General features: G+C 37.0%; 2 protein-coding genes across 4 annotated transcripts in view; one reads left to right on the top strand and one right to left on the bottom strand.

The window, feature by feature from the left end:
- Positions 1–23,886, bottom strand: part of LOC134753247 (uncharacterized) — a 112,265-nt gene that overhangs the window by 39,481 nt on the left and 48,898 nt on the right. For both annotated transcript variants that reach the window (XM_063689050.1, XM_063689051.1), the window contains exon 2: positions 2,339–2,800. In XM_063689050.1, the coding sequence (XP_063545120.1) occupies positions 2,339–2,800 (462 nt within the window). The remainder of the gene's footprint in view (positions 1–2,338; positions 2,801–23,886) is intronic.
- LOC134753253 (uncharacterized) overlaps positions 14,325–23,886 on the top strand; it is a 54,273-nt gene continuing 44,711 nt past the window's right edge. The window contains exon 1 of one of the 2 annotated variants that reach the window (XM_063689081.1): positions 14,325–14,502. The gene's annotated coding sequence lies outside the window, so the exon portion shown is untranslated. The remainder of the gene's footprint in view (positions 14,503–23,886) is intronic. The other variant, XM_063689080.1, reaches the window with a different exon arrangement.

Here is a 23,886-nt window from a genome sequence, read left to right as displayed (position 1 = left end):
ATGCATCGTATTGTATTTAGTCATGTTACAAGGGTTAGCTATTTCTAAGTCTTGCCTTCATGTACATATTATCTTAGTTTGACTACCATTTCGTATGTATCTCTCTAAGTTACTTAAAAGTTAGCTGGAAGAGGGGATAAGTTCGCCTTTGTACACATTTACCGTATTTTCTCTGTGTTATGTACTTGTTTTGTGCAATAAAGTGTTTACTTCTACTACTACTAGATCTATACTCAGGGGCGTAGCTAGAGGATATGGCGCCCGGGGCAGTCACCAAATTTGCGCCCCCTGACGACTGACAAAAGTTTCCCTGCTGCTGCCTTTTGCCCATTTTGGCGCCGCCCCTTGGATGGCGCCCGGGGCACTTGCCTCCTCTGCCCCCCCCCCAGTTACGCCACTGTCTACACTATAACGTGGTCGCAATGGTCTCATAATACACGCCAGTAAACGTTTAATTGCCGTATGACAATGGAAACGCGCAATCTTCTCGCCTCAAAACCATTATTTACCATTATTTATGTACTGGTTATAAACAAACATTATTTTACTATTGCGATCCTCGCTATGTTTTAAAGCGAAACTCCCTCTGAATACGTGATTTTGCAAATGGTTCTGTTTTGAGATCCTATTCTCCGATTAAAAAAATTAAAACACATCCCTTCTAATATAATGATATCAAAGATAGATATAACTCCGTAATAGATGAATACAGTCTAAGGAAAAAACGTGCCTCGAAAATCACGAAAATTTGATTCTCGATCAGATGGCGCCACTACCTTTGACCTACTCTCGTATAGAGGGCGTTGACGGTTTCGTTTGTTATTTAACAATTTTAACGCATATCAGTGAAAGAACATGGGTCAAAAACAAAAATAATTAATGCAAATAATTATATTTACGTTTTTGGAGCGGTGCGTGACCGTTCTGTATGATAATACTATTATTTATTCTGTGGTGTTACTGTAATTGTAATGATTATTCCGAATTTCGTAACGCGGGTCACTACGGGGTCATTGTATAACCTTCTGAGTTAATGATAGGGCTAGGGTCCCAATCGCATAAGGTCCTATTAGCCTCTAGCTGCCCATCGTCCAAGAAAAATTACCAGTCAAATTTGGATTAGGTACAGTCGCCATCAGATATATCGGAGCGGCCGAGGTGCTTACAAATATCTAAACGCGCATTCTAACGCCTTGACAATAAAGGCGTGTTCAGATATTTGTGAGCGCCTTGGCCGCTCCCATATATCTGATGGCGACTGTGCGTATAAGAAAATTTTATTGATTCTGCCCGCTGATGATGATGATTGATAAAAAAACCGGCCAAGTGCGAGTCGGACTCGCGCACCGAGGGTTCCGTACTTTTTTAGTATTTGTTGTTATAGCGGCAACAGAAATACATCATCTGTGAAAATTTCAACTGTCTAGCTATCACGGTTCATGAGAAGCCTGGTGACAGATATACAGACGGACAGTGGAGTCAGTAATAGGGTCCCGTTTTTACCCTTTGGGTACGGAACCCTAAAGATGATGCTGTTAGTACGTGGTCATTCGATTCCGAATCGTGATTGAAGGTCATAGAGTTTCAAGGTTGCTGATTAAAATCAAACATGACCATCATTATATAATAATGAAAAATGTTAAAATTGTATTCCTTTTGTAGTTATAAGCCAATATTCAATTATTCACCACTACCTACTGGGTAAGAATAATTATAATGTAAACTGCTACACCCTAGTAGGGTCCATGCTTGTACTTAATTAGACTTTTAACATCTTTGTAAAATACCATGGTTGCATTGAATAAATGATAAGATATGATATGATATGATATGACTATATGATAGAGCAAAAGCAAAACGTTGTTTTTTAACAACTCTCCTGTCTTTGATGTCACGCCAAAAACCGTGTTGTGGTGCTTGCCATCAGCCATTTTAAACTGTACCAAAGAGAATCAAGTAGACATAGAGTGCTCACTCCATAAATCAGTTCTGTTACCGAAACGACCTATTATTTTCGTAGCCGACATCTAGCGTCAAGTAGCGGAATTATCAGTATCGCTACTCGACAATATATCTCACAAGGATTAGGTGCTCTGGGGGTTTCTAAAACCCGACAAATGCTCGGACTCGCCCAGCGAGGGTTCCGTAGTTAGTATTTGTTGTTATAGCGGCAACAGTAATACATCATCTGTGAAGATTTCAACTGTCTTGCTATCACAGGAAATGAGATACAGCCTGGTGACAGACGGATAGAGGAATCTTAGTCATAGGGTCCGGTTTTTACCCTTTGAGTACGGAACCCTAATAAAAAAATGAAAAATTAAAAAGGACAACTCACCAGAAGTCGGCGGCTCTCTCAGCGGCGGCGGTCTCTCGCTCACACCCACCAACGGCACCTCCGTCTCACTCACACCCGCGTGTATTTCACTCACACCCGTCTGCAGAGGCTGTACCCTCTCAGGCGTCTCCCTCTTCATCAGCATGTTAGAAAAGGACGAGAACACTGCGCTTGCGACTTGGGGTAGCACCGTCGGTAACTGGCTGAAATTTTGCGCTATATCAGCCGTTATACTTTGATTTTGCTGTATATCTTCATGCTCATTTAGATTAATTTCTTCTAAATTATCTTCCTTTTCGATATTACTTTCAATATGGCTGTTTAGAGGGGCGCTGACGTAGGTGGTGCCTTGAAGGCGCGCGAAGTACTCATTGACGTCAAAGTCGTCTTTTTGGGGGTTTTCGATTGGGCTGAAAGTGTCGCCTGACGGGGTGGGGGTGAACTGAGCTGGGGTCTCGGGTTCTGTAACAAAGAAAAGTTACAATTAGTTGTATATTAATCTAGTAAATATAGATAAGTAGAAAAAAAAACCGACCAAGTGCGAGTCGGACTCGCGCACCGAGGGTTCCGTACTTTTTAGTATTTGTTGTTATAGCGGCAACAGAAATACATCATCTGTGAAAATTTCAACTGTCTAGCTATCACGGTTCATGAGATACAGCCTGGCGACAGACAGACAGACGGACGGACAGACGGACACAGGCGCACACAGTCTTAGTAATAGGGTCCTGTTTTTACCCTTTGGGTACGGAACCCTAAAAAATAACTGCTTTTAAAGTCAGTAAAAAATGTAAAGTAAGGACGGTAAGCGCGAATAATTTCGCACATAGACCCGCCTGTTCCTGTCTCTATCGCACGCGCATAATTATATAGCTCGTATATAAAGCCAACAAATGCAGGTGAAACTGGCACCCATCGGACGCTTATCATCGCGACATGATTGACTGTACCACTTTCGCGCAAACTGTCACTAATTTGCTGTACAGTGGCGACCGTAATGTGTAACAGTGTTAGCGTTTGTGTATTGAAAGAAGAAAGAAATAGTAGATATTGTGTCACAAGGGAGCAAAATGACATATTTACGGCGTCGGCGTACATTATATCCTGAGCGTAACAAGTAGTACATAGTATATTTAGAAGATTATTTTATACTTCACTAGCGACCGGGTTCGCACGGGTAGTTCAACTTGTTTAACCTTTACAAATCATACATATAAACCTTCCTCTTAAATCACTATCTACCTAAAATACCGCCTGATGTTACCTAGGGCCCGTTTATCAAAAACTTGTAGCTTTTAATAGAAGTGGAAGTCCCTTTCTAACAAAAACTGTCAAAAAGGGACTTCCACTTGTATTATAGAAGCTACAAGGTTTTGATAAACGGGCCCCTAGTCTTAAGCTTGTATTTCGCTTTCTGTGTATATTTTTAACTTTATGGTGGACAAAAAAGAACATTTACTTAGTTACTATCTATTTAAAAAAAAAAACGCATCAAAATCCATTGCGTAGTTTTAAAGATCTAAGCATACATAGGGACAGACGGACAGACAGGGGAAAGCGACTTTGTTTTATACTATGTAGTGATCTGTAGGGCGTCCGCTAGCTGGTGCGGTTCCACGGAGCGGTTGACCGGGTTAACCGGGTTTACAAAAAATAGTATGCGCGGACGCGTGCGACGTACAATGGCACCCGAGTGCGTGCGCCCACTCCGTGTACCCGCGCCAGTTAGCAGATGCCCATATACACGTATATACGTAGATTTGGATTTGCAAGTCACGCTCGCGCCCATGCGCGTAATAGTTAATAAAAACCCTTTTAGAAATAATAATTATACAAATAAAACGCTTGTAGGGATGTCGCTATCGACGGATACGTCTGGGAGGACATCATCATCATCATCATATACGTAGAATATAATGTGGATGATAACTAGTGTCCGACGAAACTGGATTTTTATGCCGATACCGAACCTTCGGCTGAAACATGAGTTTTTATGCCGAAACCGTACCTTCGGCCGAACCTTACCGGACACTAATGATAACATAAGACTAACCGTTCTGTGTGAGAGTGTACCAGACCCAGGCCCGCCTTATACAGCTTATATTTGATTAGTGGGACAACTTAAGTTTCTACACAACTCAGCACACTTCGTAAGACGAACTCTTACTCAATAGCACAGAATAAGTAATAGTAATAGTATTATCATACAGAACGGCCACGCACCGCCCCGCCCCGACTCGAATTACCTCGCCCCGCGACAGCAGATTGACGACCGTTTGCCGGCCGCTCAGTACTATTTTTAAGCAACTTACTCACACTATGACGCATGCCGCGTGTACAGACGTGCCGTTCACACATAGAACTGCAAGTGATTTTTGATGTATAGCGTGTCCGCCCTGTGTCAATAGGCCAGTGGTTATCCTGAAGGCTTTCAGTGATAAAAGGGACCATTAAAAAAACCTACTAGTCAAGAAAGTCAACATTTTGGAAGGCAATTAATGAGTAACATTAATTTAAAAGTGGGAAAAATTACTGCCTTGGGTGAGACTAACTCACGGCCTCTGCCACCAGTCATCATCAGTGGTCAACTTTTCCATTTAAAATTCTAAGCTTAATAACATCGTTCGCAGACGTGCGGGCTTGTTAAAAAGAAAACCGAGACACAGATATATTAAATACTAAGTCGAAAATTGCTGGACATGTTTTGCTTTATGACGAGGAGCTTCACGGCCCTGTAACTCTGGTATCAAGTGTGACGTTTTCAACCAAAAGGTACCACATTGTCGCTTGTTGATAAGGTTGATTTCTAATTGAAGCTATATGGAAATAGCGCCTTACTGACAAGCGACAATAAGTACCCTCTTGGTTGAAGATGGCACAAATGCTGACGTGTGAGATTTCATTACCACGAAACATATGACGCAGTATAGACATATAGTTTTGCTGTCCAAAATGGCAGCACGATTTACTTTTAACAAAGGCAAATTAAGCCGAAAAAAGATTTTGTCAAAAATTTCAGTTTTGGTACAAGCTTTTATTGCTGAATGTACTTTTCTTCCCACAGGCACCTAATACTCATCAAGACATTTATTCTAAGAACTATTAGTTATCATTGTTTTATCACAGAGTTCCCATGGCCACCTCCTGTCTCCATTAATACATCAGCTCCTTCATCATAATATTGCATTGTCATCCGATTTACATATGTATGCAAAATTTCAGCTCAATCAGAATTCGGGAAGTGGGTCAAATGTAGCTTCCAAGATTTGATCCACACTAACTAACAAACTATACTAACAGGGTAAATTAAATAAAAGCTTGTAAAAAGGGGCCAACGGCCAACCTCGGAATGAGAGATAATAATTTAAGCTCGAATAACTTCCGACGCGCACACGGGATTTTCTGTGTTTTAAGAAAACCTTTAGAACGCCATAATAAAGGTATATAGGTTGTCCCTAGCCATTGGACATAGCCGAAATGTACATATGCATTAGGGTATTTAGAACCAGTATACAAAGTATCATAACAACCGGTGTAGCGGTTACGAAAAAATTAACAAATTACGATTTTTTACTTTAGAGCAGCCTGTATGTGTTAGTAGCTCGTGAGGTAATAAATGGTATTAAACCTTATTCGACCCTTCTTCTTCTTTTAAAATTATGGCTTCAGCCCAGTGGGACTATTTCGCCAGTATCAAAGTATTAAGAGGTTTACAAACGACAAAAATTGTACGGTTGTACAAGACAGTGTACGGTGATTTGTTAGCTCTTGTAAATCGATAGCTAGAAATTACAAGAAGCACGTGGACTACCGGCCGTTGACTCCAAGATGGTGGTTAAACGCGCTTCAAAATTAATTCTCCATTCACTGCACACTACCACATTAGTTTACTGTATAATAAGCTATCGATATTACACTTTAAACAATATTAATGAGCAAAAAACAAAGTAATTAATCACGATGCTAACTATCAAGATGGCGCTCGAACCGGAAGTCCCTTATTCGACCCTTTTGATTATCTTTTTTATTTATGTCACTAATAAGATTCTGACTTTTGACAAATGTCATCATTGCCGCACATTTTCGAACAAATTGTCAAAAACACTGCCAGTTTCTTTTTGTTGTAGATTATTGGAAATAACTTGTTTGAAAATTTATTTTTTTATCTTTTGTTCTAATTAAAAAAATATTAACGTTAGAGCATTCCTGAGAAGTAACCCTACGTGGGATTTCAGGGTTTGTCCAATGGCTAAGGTCGGCCTGTATACGAGTTTCCAGATTATAATCTCTAATTCCGAGGTGAAACGATTAACTTAACTTGCCTCAAAGGTACATTGATTGAGTAAGGGGGACGGACTGCAACCCAACTGCAATGTGTATGGGAACTGGGGGCCTACCGCGAACCACGCTCGACATGTTGCCTTCCTGTCACACTTACGTACGAATTTACAAGTGCGAATGAGAGGCAACATGTCGAACGTTGTTCGCGGTAGGCCCTCTGCACGTCTACGTTGCAGTTGGCATGCAGTCGGCGTGCAGTTCCCATACAAGTTCAAGACAATTTCGTGCTTCCAGTTTGACAGGTAAACGAGATGGCGCTGTCGGCTGTACAGCTCCAATCATATTCATATCAGTGTCAATCTCCATACCATGAAGACTATATAAAGGAGCCAAATCTCTATGTATGAAAAGTGTCTATCAAAAAACAGTAATTAGGCGGCGCCACCACACACCGAAATACTACCAAAAACAACCTACGTAATTTGGTCGGGTTATTTGTTGCCTTATATGGTTCATGTTATACTCATTATGTCCCAGAGCCTAACTAGCGCCAGCGGAGAGATTAGGAACTATTATTTAAAACTGAAAGCGGTCACTTATCAGGCGGGCCGTATGCTTGTTTGCCACCGTCGTAGTATTAAAAAAAAAACTTTTGCAACAATTCTGCCATAAGAGATTGGCATCCTTTCTATACCATCCATACTCCATACATAGTCCATCCAAAAGTTGACATTTGACAAGTGACCGAAACTAAGGAAACTAAGGTTAGTGAAACTAAGGGGCACGTTTTCTTCCTTATTAGACTTTACCGCTCTTTGCTTGCCTGGTTTATTTACACTTCTTTTATCTAACCATCGATCAATCTTTGGAACCTAATATAAATGTCAAATATAAAGGGGTTAACAGACACTTACGTAGGTGCGGTCATAGATGATTATAGTCATTAGCGTAAACGTTACCTTTCGCAACGCAAGTCGGTTAAGCACCGTGTTGGCAATAAGCACACACGCCATTTGTGGTTATGCAGGACACACGGTAGGGTTAGCCATAAAACTTTAAAGGATTTGCCACACTGGATGCGTTCTGCGGGCAGCGGTCAGGTCAAACTTCAACTTCAAAGGTTGCTGTCAATGTTGTTCTTACATAATGCGGGTTTGACCTGACCGCTGCCCGCAGAAGCATCCAGTGTGGCAAATCCTTAAAGGAGTGTTATGGCGGTCAGCAAAAGGTGCTATTTAACAATGGTTGAGAAAAAAATAGATATAGGGGATGATTTGTCGATAAAATTCATCGTCCTATACCTGGTGGCTCCACTATAGCTGTCCAAACTCCATAACACAGTTTTATATGTATGTTGGTTCTTGGTACCTAAATTCCGATTCCGTACTTTTTATTAGTATTTGTTGTTATAGCGGCAACCGAAATAATTCATCTGTGAAGATTTCAACTGTCTAGCTATCACGGTTCATGGGATGCAGCCTGGTGACAGACAGACGGACAGTGGACCCTTAGTAATAGGGTCCCGGTTTTACCCTTTGGGTACGAAACCCAAAAACGGAACTTTAAAACACAAAACTAATGTATTATCCGTGGGCATTGTATCAGTTTTATCAACTTGGGAGAAATATATTAGTAAGTAGATATAATTTACTAAACAAAGAAAAACAAATTTTCTACACCCTTCAAATAATCAAAACAAATGGATTCAACATGTCTCCACGTGTGTCTAAAACTTTAAATGTCTACGAGAAAACTTATCTGATTGAAGAGACTTGAAAAGTTCTGCGGGGAGCTTTTACAAAGTTGCAACAAGACAAACATAAGTAATAAAATATGTTTGCCAATATTCAGCACTTTAACCGAATAATTCGGTCGAATACGAACATTTGAAAACTTACCGAATACCTACCGAATATTCGGCCCATTTCTAACGCTGCTAAAACGTTTATACGGAAATTTATCCGCGCAGGGGGATACCCCTCAAGTATTTAAGGTACACCCCCCTTAAGTATTTAAGGTTCAGTTCAGTGTAGTGGATCGTTTAAGTGATAAAAGTAAAAGCCTAACTTATCGTATTATCTACTCCGAAAAACTTATGTCGCAATAGGAAATGACAAAGCCTTATCTACGCAACCGTGTTACTTTAGCAAGCACTGATTCAGAGCCCCGCCTTCACTCATTATTGGTGTTCGATAAGTTAACTATGTGAAGAACTTTTCCATCATTTAGTCAATATATGTAATATAAGTAAAAAAGCAAAGTATACCTACAGGGTACTTATGCCTGACCTGCTACCATGAGTTGCGTTCGCGCGCGCGACTTCAAGTATGTACTCGGTCTAGCATGAGAACGTAACTCATGCTAGACCACCAGAAAAATGGACAAAAAAATTGACCCGTCTGGGAGTCTCATCAATATATCAACATGTGAAGACTTGCATCTCAAAGCAAGTATAGGTTCTATAGAGTTGCCATATGCGTGCGCCCATGACATCCCATGAGAAACAGAAACACAATACGACAAAATTAAAAACACGTTTAACATTCCTGACAACATCAAAAACAACCTACGTAATTTGGGTTCATTGTTACATTTGTTACCCACCAAGCACTGGTGGGTATTGGGTAATACGAATACCGTTGTGACGAGGCACTTAGTACTTTTTAGAAGTAGGCAGAAATGAAAAATGAGACTATGATAAGGACACTCTGCTACTCCTACTGAAAGTTCCATATGACCATCTCGTTCAGACATCCCCCATTCCCCCTAATCGCCTCTATAGCATTGTTGCTCCGAGTCTTGTGCAGATATATCGGAGCGGCCAGGGTGCTCAAAAACAACTGAATAAGCCTCTATTGCCAACGCGTTAGAGTGCGTGTTCAGATATTTTTGAGCACCTCTGCCACTTCGATATATCTGATGGCGACTGCATGTATCGAAGAGGCTCCACGACGTCACAGCATCTTGCAAAAAAATCCGACTGACAGACAGACAGCATGGCGAGAAAGCTCAGGACATTGACCTTGCGCCGGAGCCACGCTTGTGGCATGATAAATATGATATTCTATGAGTACATTCGATATTAAAAATAATATTAAGTATTAGGTACTCGTATGGAACAATCGTACACAAGTTAGTAAGTCCCACGGTAAGCTCAATAAGATTTGTGTTGACGGAACTCACGGAACTAGACAATAGGTATACATAATAGATAGATCACATAAGTAATATAGTTAATATATAGTAGATACATAGAAAACATCCAAAACTCAGGAACAACTGTCCGTGATAATATTCGAAGTATTATGTATAAAATATCAAGGGAACTCTTTAAATATTACGCAGAATATAGTGATTACAGATTATTAAGTGGTGAGTGGATTAGGCAATAATAGCAACGGAAAATTTTAATATTACCTTAAGCTTTACTAAAGTATACAGTATTAATGAAGTAAATAAACATTACGGGTCACGGGCGTCCGGTAATGTTCTACTTTCCGCACGAGTCCGAGTTGACCCTGTCGGACATGTGTGGTGGCCTTAGAATGTATCATCACGACATACTTACATAAGGATCTTTTATAGCAGACACCACCGGTGATCGTAGAGCTGTCAGCTTCCTCGCACAAATAAGCATTGCGATATAGCGAGGAAATGCTGCTAGCATCTGCGGCACCATGCCGCAGGGGAATAGTTTTAAGTTATTTATTTTAAGATTATATAAAATTTATTTTATAAATCACATTAAAGGTACTTATAGAAATAACGAACAAAATAAACTAAACATTAAAACTAAACTATACCTAATAAATCTTAAAACAAACTTATAAATAAAAAATGCTCCGGTCACCTTCATGCGTTATTTTTAGATTTAGTTTTTAAGTTCTATACTTGTAACATATTGTATTATTATTGAGCTTTTAAGTACTTACCGACTCGTAACTACATTATTTTTAAGAATGTACCTACTAACAATAATGAGATTAATGTTATCTTCATGAAATAAATGAAATTTAAGTTTGTGATTCAGAATCTTATTAACCTGCTTCAGGGGTCGGCATACTATTTAGAGCCATCCGCAGTGGATATCGCGAGCCGCGGTTTGACGACCCCTGACCTAATTAAAAAATATTTTTTTGCTTCTTTAAGTCATACCAATCAACCGCCAAAAAATGACACATTTTAAAACTCAACCCAATCACATTAAACTTCCCATGATCATGAAAAGCAGATAAGAGAAGCATCTATAATTGACTTTATCTATAAATATAGGAAATAAAGGATCATTGCGCTAGTTTCCGTCCAGCTCTAGTTTTCGTCCAGTTGACAGAGTTGTTACAAAGAATTGCGTAAAATTTGAATATAAACCTATTAAACCTTGCGGCACAAAATGGACTTATTGCAATCCTTAACGTCTAAACAATAGATCTATCTACATAAAAATAGTATTTCGCAAGTTGTGAATAAAAAATAAAACATATTAGTTGCTACTCCGTCAAGTGGACGAAAACTACCGCATTGACCCTAGAAACTCCCTACCGATTATAAAAAATTACCCCCAAAATTCCTATATCTGACTATCAGTAAGAATAAATTATATTATCATTCACACATCTTATAAAAGCTCACCTCTATATATCCCTGCCATGAATAGACACTAGATCCAAAACCAAACACATAACTTTCCTTTAGTAAGCTTTATATATTATAATAAAACTTATTATATCACCGCAATTATAGTATAATAAACAGGTGTCAGCGAGATGAATGTCAATAGACTGTTCTAGTACGCGAGGCGGTTGTAGGCGGAGTTATACGAGAGGGGACCAACAGGTAAACACATTTTGTGCTTTTACAATTGTATGTATCTCTTTTCGGCCCTGTGGTTGACTGGTAGATAATGCCATTGGTCATTGAGTCCGCCATTTGTGCATTGTTGCATATATTTTGTCCAATAAAGTTGAAATCAATAAATAAAACTTTTTTGAACAACGTGTCGTTAACGAAAAGTTGTGGCTTGTTAGGAAAAGTACGTAAATTTCCCTTATATAAATACTCCCTTGTCCTTGTTACCTATGCAACTAAAAATACTACTCATATGCCGTCGTAAAGTTACCAAAAGTGCGAAATTTCCTCATGGAAAGTTTTCGGAAACTTATTTTTGTATGAAATTTCTTGGACACCTTGCGCCGGAGGTTGCGCGGAGAGGCCTCTTTCAGTAGTTTTTATATTGCGTTTTTAATTTGAGATTTATTAGGTTCTTAGATTTAATTTAGTTCTATTCATAGATATATTTACTTCATAAGTTATTTTACCTGTACTTATGTACCTTACCTATGTTGAACAAATAAATGCTTTTGACTTTTACTTTTTTCTTTTTATGATATTTATTTATTTATTTATTTAATCTTTATTGCACAAAAGAAAATACAATCGTACAAAAGGCGGACTTAATGCTATGAGGCATTCTCTACCAGTCAACCTTCGGGCAAAGCAGATAATTTGTAGGCGGTGCAACATAGTGATTACATATATACAAGTAGTTAAATAATGGATAGGCATAGACATACATACATATATCTGTATATATAATATTCATATAAATACATACAATATACATACATACAAATACATAAGATATCAGATGAAACTTTCAAAACAGATCGTTCTGCCAGCAAAGTACTCACGTAAGGATTTTTTAAATGCAAATCTATTCGGACACTGTCTAATTTTAACAGGGAGACTATTCCAAAGGTATTGTTATTCTTTATATAAATAAATGTTACCTGAGTACCTAATAAATAATTCACAATCTCTTTGTACATTTTATTTATACCACGACTGTGGCAAACAAGGCTCCTTGATGATAAGCGATAACAACAACGATTACAATCAATCCACTTCCCGAAATTTGATTAAAAGATATTACTCTTTAGTGACTATACCGCTGCAAAAATTAACCCATATATGCCCATTGGGTCGTTTTTGACCCACTGAATAAAACTCGCAGGAGAGTGAGCCTAGATCCTCAAGGAGTCTCCAGACCAAAGACTAGTTATGGACATATATGGGTTAAGGACCTTACTAGAAAGTCTTGCTTGGGTCCTGATTGATCTAAACATCTAATTTAAACATTTCAAAAACTAGGGACTAACAATTTGGGACTCAAAACGAATTTATTAATAACAACATATATTTTTGATTTGACTGTCGACAGTATAGTGCCGAAGTTGGCAGTTGGCACCCTTTCAGACGCTAATACTTTATGTTAGTCATAGAACATGACCTATTTCATATATGTCTTGGATGACATTCTAATTACGACAAAAAAATTGTACATGTTCTCCCCACTTAGAGACTATTATTGTGAGATTTGTGAGATGTCATTCATAAGAAAATTACGAGAAATCACCTCGATCGTGTTTGATAAGATTTTGATAAAGTAGATATTTACACAATGAACGTGCTGAATTGCTGATGGGATGTTTTGACATTTATCTTAAATCGAACCAAAATGTGGTTATTCTATAACACAATTGTATGTGAAAATGATTATTAAACGACAGTTAATTCGTAAGCGTTCATTAAAAAAATAACTAAACCCTATCTTACTTAAGCTGGATTTCTAATAGGATCCCATCGAAAAATTAAGAATAGCGAGGGTACAATCAGGGTTCAGTTTTACCACTTTGGTTATTGAACCCTAATAAACCTACAAACGTATACTTTATACGAAAATGTTAAATTGATACCTTAAATAAAAATGTGGTTTTAAAAATTGAATTGCCCTACACATAATTTTCATTACTAACAAAGAAATAAAATTATTGAAAATTCTTATTACTTATTAACACCAAAGAAATATTTAATTGGTAATTATTATTCCACGGGATGAAGTTAAACACATCAATTTTATTGCCAACAGCACATGCGTAACTACTAACTTCTTTGCGAAACTGTATACGACTCCATGGTTTAGTTAGACCATGTTGTCTCTCTCTTCGGGCATGTTAATCAGATATGAATAACCAAAAGTTACCACGAAATAGCAAATCATAGATGCTACAACCAACCAACGGAAATGCCAATACAGTTACTAAGTTGTATATATCATTTGGCAAAGGAAAACGGCAATAAAACAGTGACAATCAAAGAGCGCCGTCCGCGGAAAACTTGTCATAGGAACATTAGTGACAAAGGAAAATAGGTTTTCACTTATCTATACTAAACTAGTTGTCGGTTAGTCAGAGCTTTAATCGTAGTCCGGTTATGGTCCAAGTTAAAAGAAATGAAATATGTTCTTTTTACTTAAACTGCTGTTTAACACTTTGACGGACTAGATGAAATAATAAACGATTTAATTGCATTTTTAATAAGTAATTTATTTAGAACAAAGTGTCATAGTTTTAATGCATTCTGACTTTAGATGATATTTACATTATATCCTAGATACAAAATCTAGGATACAAGATTTAATGATATCTGTTTTCAGTGAGATTCATTGGTTAAATAATTATCATTAATATTGTTCACTCGATATTTACGTATTAGTTAGCAATCAATGTATAAGTTAAAATTAACAAGCAAATGTCAATTCCTTAAAAAATGCCAAAATCTTATCAAAAGTCTATGTCTCAACACCATAAACAAACGGAAACAGATAAGCATTACTCACACTACATAAAGCCATCCACCATAGATCCGCGGCACAGCACCTGCGCACAGCCAGTCCGATCGTAGCCGACGGCGCGCGCGTTCCAATTTTGAAAATCGAACGATTTAAACTTCGAACGCGATTTGAATTTTAATCGTTGCACTTTCGAATTGCAGTTTGTGTTTTGGTGTTAGTGTGTGTTTGTGATTGTGGATTTTTTTACATTAATGTGAGTGTTTAATTCATTTTTAATAATTGGTTATTTCTTCTAAATCAGATTGGAGGTATTTGTTGAGGCATTAAGTCCGTCATTTTGTGCATCAAAACATTACGTAAAAACGCATATAAATAACATAAACAATATTTCTTCTAATTTCTTAAAAGATAATTATATTCATTTTGATTACCGATGCAAAAAACAGTTCTTAGTGCGTATTAAAATGTGTTAAATAATCTACCTATAACTTTAGTGTTAATAAATGTATTATTATTTATGAAAGCTTTTTAAATGAATCTCCACCTGATATTATATGAAAATAAATTAAAGGTCCAATAAATTAAATACCAATATTTTGGTATACTTCCAACAACTTACTCGGAGATTTCTTTGAGCAAATACGAGTAACAATACATTTAGGTATTAAATTAGATTTAAATGAAAGTAATCCACAAAATGTAATATCTTTTAAAAATTAGCAGGATAAGGATACATCGAGTATTTCTTTAAATAAATAAATATTAAGGAACAATCATATTTTGTCTACAATCTTAAGTTACTCAGTCCCACAGTGAGGCTCGAGTTGTGGGGTACTAGACGATATATTTTTTTAACAGCCTATATTATGTCCCACTACTCCCACCGCTGGGCAAAGGCCTCCCCTGTCTTCTGTCTACGTATATAATTATATATATATGGTACATTCAAATACATAGAAAACATCCATAACACTATCAATTCGTGCCTACCACATAAATAAATACCCTCACCGGTATTCGAATCATAGGGACAACTTCATTCATTTAAAAGTTTATATAAGTTTATAATTATTATTGGAACTTAAAAAAATCCTTAAAGTATATAAAATCATCCGATCTCTAATCACCTTAAAATACTAAGCCCAAAAACACGCCAATGCAAAAAACTACGTTAGCGAAGTTTTGTAACGCCGTATTTATTACGTCAGTTACGTTTACGTTGTTACGTGAGCGGACGTCACTTTGACAGCTTTTGTTTGTGCCCTTTTGATGTTTTACTAATTTGATTCTTAATGACCTGCGGTTCCAAAATTGGTACATCAGTAACTGCTAGTTCTTTAGGGTTCCGTACCCAAAGGGTAAAAACGGGACCCTATTACTAAGACTCCGCTGTCCGTCTGTCACCAGGCTGTATCTCATGAACCGTGATAGCTAGACAGTTGAAATTTTCACAGATGATGTATTTCTGTTGCCGCTATAACAACAAATACTAAAAACAGAATAAAATAAATATTTAAGGGGGGCTCCCATACAACAAACGTGATTTTTTTGCCGTTTTATGCGTAATGGTACGGAACCCTTCGTGCGCGAGTCCGACTCGCACTTGGCCGGTTTTTTTCCATTTTTTTGTAACCGACGATAAATTGATTTACCGATAATACTTTTGTTGTTTATTTGTTATTAGGTAATTGCTTACAATAGAATCATTACAATTGAGCTTAACTTCAAACTCGGGTCATCTGTCATATTATGCGATTTTGATATTAAGAAAAGGTAATAGGGTAGATATTTGCTGAGAGGGTCGAATGGATTTACCCGAGTTTGAAGTTAAGCGACACAATTATTGATTATTTGTGGTATTTTCTATAAAAAGGGACCTTATTGTCGATGGCGCTTACGCCATTATTAACGATGCTCCGATATAAATACAATACCGCGCGGCGCTGTGTGGCGTAAGCGCCATCGACAATAAGGTCCCTTTTCATAGAAATTGCCCCATTTTGTCATTGTATCACCATAATAGGAAGTATTCGCTAATAACTAGCTAATTTATTTTAAGATTATTGATTAGATATTGTATTATTAAGTTGTGTAATTTTTCACGTGATTTTAAAATAATCATTTTTTTTTAAACTCTTTATTGTACAAAAATACATACATATAAAAAAATTACATGGTACAAATAATAAGATGTATAAAGGCGAACATATCCCTTTGAGGGATCTCTTCCAGTTAACCTTTGAGTAGATGAGAGGAGAGAGTGAAAAGAAGGTGACAAAATGTACAACAAGGTACCAGAAAGACAAAGGATATAAATACATATAAAATTGATAGGATAAACATTATATTACACGAAAAGGAATGGGGAAAATACACAAAAAATTGGAAAGAAGTAGAAAAATATAAAGCAACTACACAATAGAAATATAGGCAAATTATTCAGGAGCATTCCACGAAATTGTCTATACCGTTGTCCCGAACGCGAATTTTCTCAGGATTTGCAGGTAGAGTTTACTTTTCTGTGACAAATTGTCAAAAATATGCACAGAAAAATAATCATCTACTTTAAACGCCGAAAAAAAGTCGTAAAACAGGAAGTATTGCGTCTGTCCGGGACAGCCCGTGGAATGCTCCATCAATCAGATAACCATAGCTTCTTTAATTTCTACCTGAGCGACGCAACCGATTGTGCCTGTCTGAGCGAAACAGGCAGCTCATTTCCACAGAACAATTATGGAAATATTGAATGATTTTAAATTGTTTTTGACTTTTGCCGCAATTTGTAAATAAACTTAAAGCTAAAATTAAAATCTATAATTATGTATTACCAATTTGTATCGCTCTATATAATAATCGGATTGACCTTGGCAGAACACAAAACCAGAACAGAACTGATTTAATTTGTTTTTATTACGGTGTATTCGGGTAATTACGAATCACTTCCGAACGTCGGGTAGTTACGAGAATTATCCATAAATCCATTAAGTATTTTTTTAAGTGTTCTAAAGATGAATGTTTACAACATATATTATGTAAAGATTGTCCACAAAAAAGTGGTTATCGTATACATAATGATCGTAGTAGTTATCGAGAAATACTTCGACGCTGTCATCCAGAAGTTCCATGTTTTGTTTGGATGTTTGTTCGGAGTCTTAGTAATAGGGTCCCATTGACAAACGGGGATGGACGGCTTTCCCACTTTGCAAATGCGGAGAGGAAGAGCAGACCACACAACATTTTTAAACGCTGCCCACTCCCTGGTTGATTAATAAGATAGGATTTCTTTATTGTCAAAGCTGTGTTGGTACATAGTGTTAGCGGAGTTCGGAACGCGCCCCTAACTGACAGGCCGGTTGTCATGAGCGCGAGCTGTCAAGATGGCTTGGCGCCGGATCCGCGGAAGCGTCGGTCAAGCATTGTTGTGTATCGAGTTAAAATAAATCGTTTACTTAAGACCTAGTGCGTTTTGCTGTTAATAATAGGTCTTATAAGTATCATAGAAGTTCATCAGCTTGCCCATTTAGGGCACTACCCGAACTGGGCAATGCTACCTGGCTTGACAACCTCAAGGCTACACTGATTGCCCTCAATGTATATCAAAACTTCAAACTTCAAAACTTCAAAATTTTTATTGTAGGTACACAAAAATATTTACAGGGTTGTTAAGCGATAGTTACTCATGTAATAAAACTATGAAAACGGATTATATCGCGTATATTGAATTTATAATACATCCCGACGTTTCGAACTCTTTACAGCGTCCGTGGTCAACGGGTGACTGAGGAAACAATTTAGGAGGGAATTAAATCTTCTCGGGTCCGTGGTGTAGGGTTGGAGCCGGCATAGTTTATTTTTATCGCGTATATATATATATCTTTACTTGAAAAATAATTATAGTGTATAACTAGCCTTATGAACCGATTTTGCATGTACAACCAGCCTTAAAGTTTGTAGTCTATGATTGTTCATTATTTTAGTATGTGGGTATTTTTGCATTTTGTAATTTTTCCTCAGTCACCCGTTGACCACGGACGCTGTAAAGAGTTCGAAACGTCGGGATGTATTATAAATTCAATATACGCGATATAATCCGTTTTCATAGTTTTATTTCAGGGTTGTTAAGATTAACTTAAATTAAACACAGTTGACAAAATGTACCTGGCATAGAAAAATACAGTCAGGTTACTCTGGTTCCTACACTAGGCTTAGCCTGTCTCGTAGGTAACCCAGACTCTAATGAGTTTATACAATTAATTAACATAACTTAAAGCCTTTAAGACGAGGAGATAGAAAACAGAATTAATTTCACATTTTTTTACAATAAATTATTAAGAAACAAGCACTCTAAAACTATATTAAATTATATTGATTCTAACTAAATTAAACTTATTGGAATTTTAAAGTTAACCATCAGCGTGCGACTCGATCAAGTTAATTGTTGCAAGTGAATGTGTGTGTGTATATGTGTGTGTGTGTGTGTGTGTGTGTGTGTGTGTGTGTGTGTGTGTGTGTGTGTGTGTGTGTGTGTGTGTGTGTGTGTGTGTGTGTGTGTGTGTGTGTGTGTGTGTGTGTGTGTGTGTGTGTGTGTGTGTGTGTGTGTGAATATATGCCATACGATTAAATAAATAGGGTCCCGTTTTTACCCTTTGGGTACGGAACCTTAGGATCTAGAATCTTAGGATTTTGTAGCTGACTGTAATTTATCCAAACTTCAAATTTTTAAGGAGGATCTCCTAAGACCATTTTCACATACTGGCACGGGGTCGCTGCCATCACTGATCCCTATAAAGGCCACTGTAGATCTCTGTTTATAAAAGTACTAGCTTTTGATCGCGACTTCGTCTGCGTGGACTTAGTAACAGCAGCTAAAGTAAGTATAGCGCCTGGAAAAATTCTCATAGCAATTCAATTTGAGCATATTATGCACACAAATTAGCAGGCACTTCATTAATTATCTCAATTCCACCCCGCTTTTTACTTTCTTAAGGGATGATTTTCGGGATAAAAACTATCCTATGTCCTTCTCAGGGACTCAACCTATCTCTATGCCAAATTTCTTCTAAATCGATTCAGCGGTTTAAGCGTGAAGAGGGAACACACAGACAGAAAGACAGACAGACAGACTTTCGCATTTATAGGTATAATATTAGTATGGATAGTATGGATTGTAGGTAGGCAAATTCTTTTGGTGCGTTATTACATACGCTATATTTGATATATCGAAATTATCCAGATAATTATAGTATTGATAATTATCGCGATAATTAACCGATAATTATCCAATAAATATCGGATAATTATTATCCCAGGTGTGCTATATTTATTTTCTTTGAATTATTTGATAGTAAAAAATAATGGATGGGGCGTTTTTTACTATGTACACATAAAAACTGACCTAATATTGATTAGTTTTTTTATTAACCATTGAAATATAAGATAATCATCATGTAACAATCTAATTATATTTCGTAAATTTTAGATTATTATCAAATCGATAATTATCAGCCATAAAAATCACGATAATTATCAAAGATAACTATCATTGATCCTTTCGAACCCTGATATCGATGCAGATGCAGACTGTAATCTCTGTAAATCACTGCCTTAAAAACGGTAACGAATCTAGTTTACGTCAACAATTTTCCTTTGCTGAGAAAAACAGTAGATTGTACAACAAGGGCATAAAGCGATCCATTTTTATCCGAGGCAATTTATTGGTTCGAGCGCAGCGAGGACCAATATAGTCGAGGATAAAAATGGACATTTATGTCTGAGTTATACACTCTGCTTTTCACTTCGAGTGTGAGTAAAATATACAAAAATATCCAATATTTTAGGTTATTTTACCGTATTTATTCAAGACTAAAGTAAGTACTCGGTTGTCGGGGGCGCGGGGCACACCGGTCGGGCGCGCCCCGGCAGGGCTGGCAGTTTGTACGGCATATTTTGGACTTTACAGCTAAGTCAATAAGGGTCGTAATAGATGTTCTTACTTCATGCTCTAGAACATAATAAGCAACTTTATGTCGTCTACGCACGACTTAAAGTCGAACTTTACGAGCATGAGAAGTGAAAAATACATTACAGTACATATGGTGCTACTTTTTCGCACTAGTGCGTCAAATAGCACTTTTCGTGCATATGTCGAAAGTTTAAAGGGCCATATGTACTGTAAAACGTTGTACGATACACGTGCGAATAGGTAATCCGCAACTCGTGTCGATTTATAACACTTCCTGCGGTCGTGTTTTAATTTATCGCCACTCGTTTCGAATTTCCTCTTTTCCGCACTTGTATCGTAAATAACTATTGCATTATACTACGTTTAGCCACCGCTTTTGACCATGTGTCAATAAGCACCTTGACCCACCATATTTACACATTGGACAAAAACGTGCTTTCATTAAATATACATAAGCGTTTATATTCTAAATTAATTTGCTATTTGCCCGGTTACGACACGATTGCGTACGGTTTTCAATGTTTTCTAGTTCCATTTGTTCAATTGGAAAACGGTTGACATGTTGTATGGAGTTTGATCGAGATTATATAGGTATACATACTAGCTTTTGCCCGCGACTTCGTCTGCGTGGAATTAGTAATTTGGATACCTTAATTCTTAAACAAATCTGCTTTTTAATCCATCCTTTTTTCACCCCCAAATTGGTCCACACTATACATTTCCACCCCATTTGTTTACAACCTTAAGGGATGATTTCGGGGATAAAAGTTATTTTATATCCTTTCCCACAGCTCAAACTATCCCCATAATAAGTTTTATCTAAATCGGTTCAGCGGTTATTGATTCCCATACAAATTTCCACCCCCCTTTTCACCCCCTTGAGGGGTGAGTTCTGGGATAAAAAGTATCCTATGTCCTTCCTCGGGACTTAAACTATCTGTATACCAAATTTCATCTAAATCGGTTCAGCGGTTTAAGCGTGAAGAGGTAACACACAGACAGACAGACTTTCGCATTTATAATATTAGTATGGATATATACAGGTTGGCTAAAAAATAAGTGCATTCCCGTTGCCAGGGAGGTTTTGGGATTATATTGAGCAACTTTTACTATGGGACCAACCACAATATCGCGAAAAAATTTAACCCTCCCATAGAAAATGGACCAGCCAAAATGTATGAAACAGCCAAAACTTTTTTTCGCGATTTCGAGGTTGGTCCCAGTCCATTTAATTTAATTTATACTATTTTATTTCGCACTATAGGTGACGTTCTCAATCAAAAGGCACCACATTGTCGCTTGCCATAAGGATGCTCTGACAGGTTATTTGTATAAAGGTACAAGCAAATATCGTCTTTATGGTAAGCGACAAAGTGGTACCTTTTGATTGAGAACGCCGATAGAGTCGGGCCCAACTGCCATATCGTGAGATATCAAATAACATGCGATATTTGATTAAATTGTGTGCAATTGACACTTCATTTAGAATAACACGTCATCTCGACTGATAGAATAGAGGTCAAATCAAATTGCTTTGTTTTTCAGACATGTTTGAAATTTGAATCTAATTATTAAATCGATATTGATGTGATCGATATGAGAAATTTGCTCTAACAAAACACTTTATCTTATTATTACGAGCCTATTGTGTCCCACTGCTGGGCAAAGGCCTCCCCCCCCCCTTCTTCCACTCCTCCCGATTTTGAGCTACATCTGGCCAGTCACTCAAAAAGGAGTTCAAGTTATCCCGCCATCGCCGACGAGGTCTGCCGGATCGTAATGCTCGTAATTCGCGGTTTTAGAACGCATCATAGAAGGTTTAATATGTGTGTAGAATTGTAGATAAAATCAAAGAGAATATATAGGATAGAGGGGTACTGTCATAGTAAATTTTCTAGTCAGTAAATTTACTGCCATCTATCGATTAAAACTAAAAATAAAAATTTCAAAAATGTATTTATGGATAAATGTTTTTTTTTTTATTTGTATTAAGTTATTTTATATGACTTTGACCCATGTTCTTTCACTGATATGTGTTAAAATTGTTAAATAACAAACGAAACCGCCAACACATCTAGGAGTGAATAGGCCAAAGGTTGGTACCTATTGGTGGTAGCGCTATCTGTGCGAGAATCAAATTTTCTTGATTTCCGAGGTACGTTTTTTCCTTAAACTTTATTCATCTTATACGGATTTAGTATTTACATAGGTCTTTGCTCCTACTTTTGCACTAAATATAGAATTGTAAGACAAACGGCTATCGTTTCTTCAATCTTTTATCTTCATTTTTGTCTACCGGTGTTTGAAAGAAATGAATACTTAATTATTTATGATTTTTTTTAAACATTGTCTAAAATAACACTTTTTTCGTATCTCGATTGCTGTATAAAATCTTACATATATGAAATCTACATATTTGGGTTCGTGTTTGACGTCTCTAAAATTTGTCTTAGGTTTTAATTTTAAACTAATTAACACAAAAGTTATGGTCAGAAAACCAGTTTTTTGGTCTAAAATTGTTCAACTGATGCAAATATCTCGAAAACAATGAACTTTGAAATATTATGAGATATTGCTTAAAGCCGTTGATGTTAATATGATAAGCTACAAAACCATTAGAAGACTAAGGGATTCAGATCGAACTGATCGAAGGTTATTGGGGCCTTGGATCCCCTTAGTGTTAGAAAAAAAAATGTATGTACAATAGGTATTATAGCAGAATACGCAAAAACATCCGGTTACACGACGCTCGGAAAAAAAATACATTCTCTAGATAATCTTGTCGAAAAGAAAAAACAAAGAGTTTGCTTCTTAGAATATGGATCTAAAATAACATAATTAACATAATACACGTTGCTGTTTTAGCTTCAAACATCAAAGAAAAAAAGAATTTAGACCTAATGTATAATGAATTAAATATCAAATTTAAACGCCAAATTCCATGAGGACCAAAAATTTTAATACATTGACAAGATTTAAATTCAAACCTAATGTAGAACAAGTTAAAGTTTAAATTTGAATGTCAAAGCACGTAAACACAGTATGTTTACGTTCACGTACTAATCAGAACAATTTAAAATGGTTCCCACCATTCATCCTAAACGCGTGACTAAAATATAAAATGTGTAAACAGTAAACATTTACATTTAAAAACTACTTAGAGCGTGCTGGACATACTCATGTGTCGTCGGAAAGATTCCAAAATAAGATCGATGGCAATTTTTTGACAGCATATAATGGCAGAATCATCACAATTAACCGCGACGCGGCGAACAATATTAATACTAAACCTAATCTTACAGCTAAATACTTTTCACATCACCAATTCGAAAAAGGGGTTTTTCTTCCCTGGTAGGAGGGATCAAAGTGGCACTTTTCTTCCCTGCTAGGAGGGATCAAAGTAACACTTTTCTGTTCTAGGACACTATATAAAAAAAATTTTGCTCATTATTTTTTTAGCTTAAATAATATTTTCAAACATCATAATTACTTCATAGGTGATGTGAAAAGTAGTATGTGTCACATGGTAGCAAAATTATTTCCATCTTGGGCGTAACACACTTGAATCCCTCACTACGCTCAGGATTCTACTTTAGAATCCCTCGTTACTCTCGGGATTCAATTATAGAATCCTTCGCTTCGTTTAGGATTCAATGTACGCCCTCGCCGTAAATA

This window comes from Cydia strobilella, chromosome 26, assembly GCF_947568885.1.
Source record: "Cydia strobilella chromosome 26, ilCydStro3.1, whole genome shotgun sequence".
NCBI lineage: Eukaryota > Metazoa > Arthropoda > Insecta > Lepidoptera > Tortricidae > Cydia > Cydia strobilella.
Note: the sequence above shows the minus strand (reverse complement) of the source record. Positions and strands in the feature narration are given on the sequence as shown.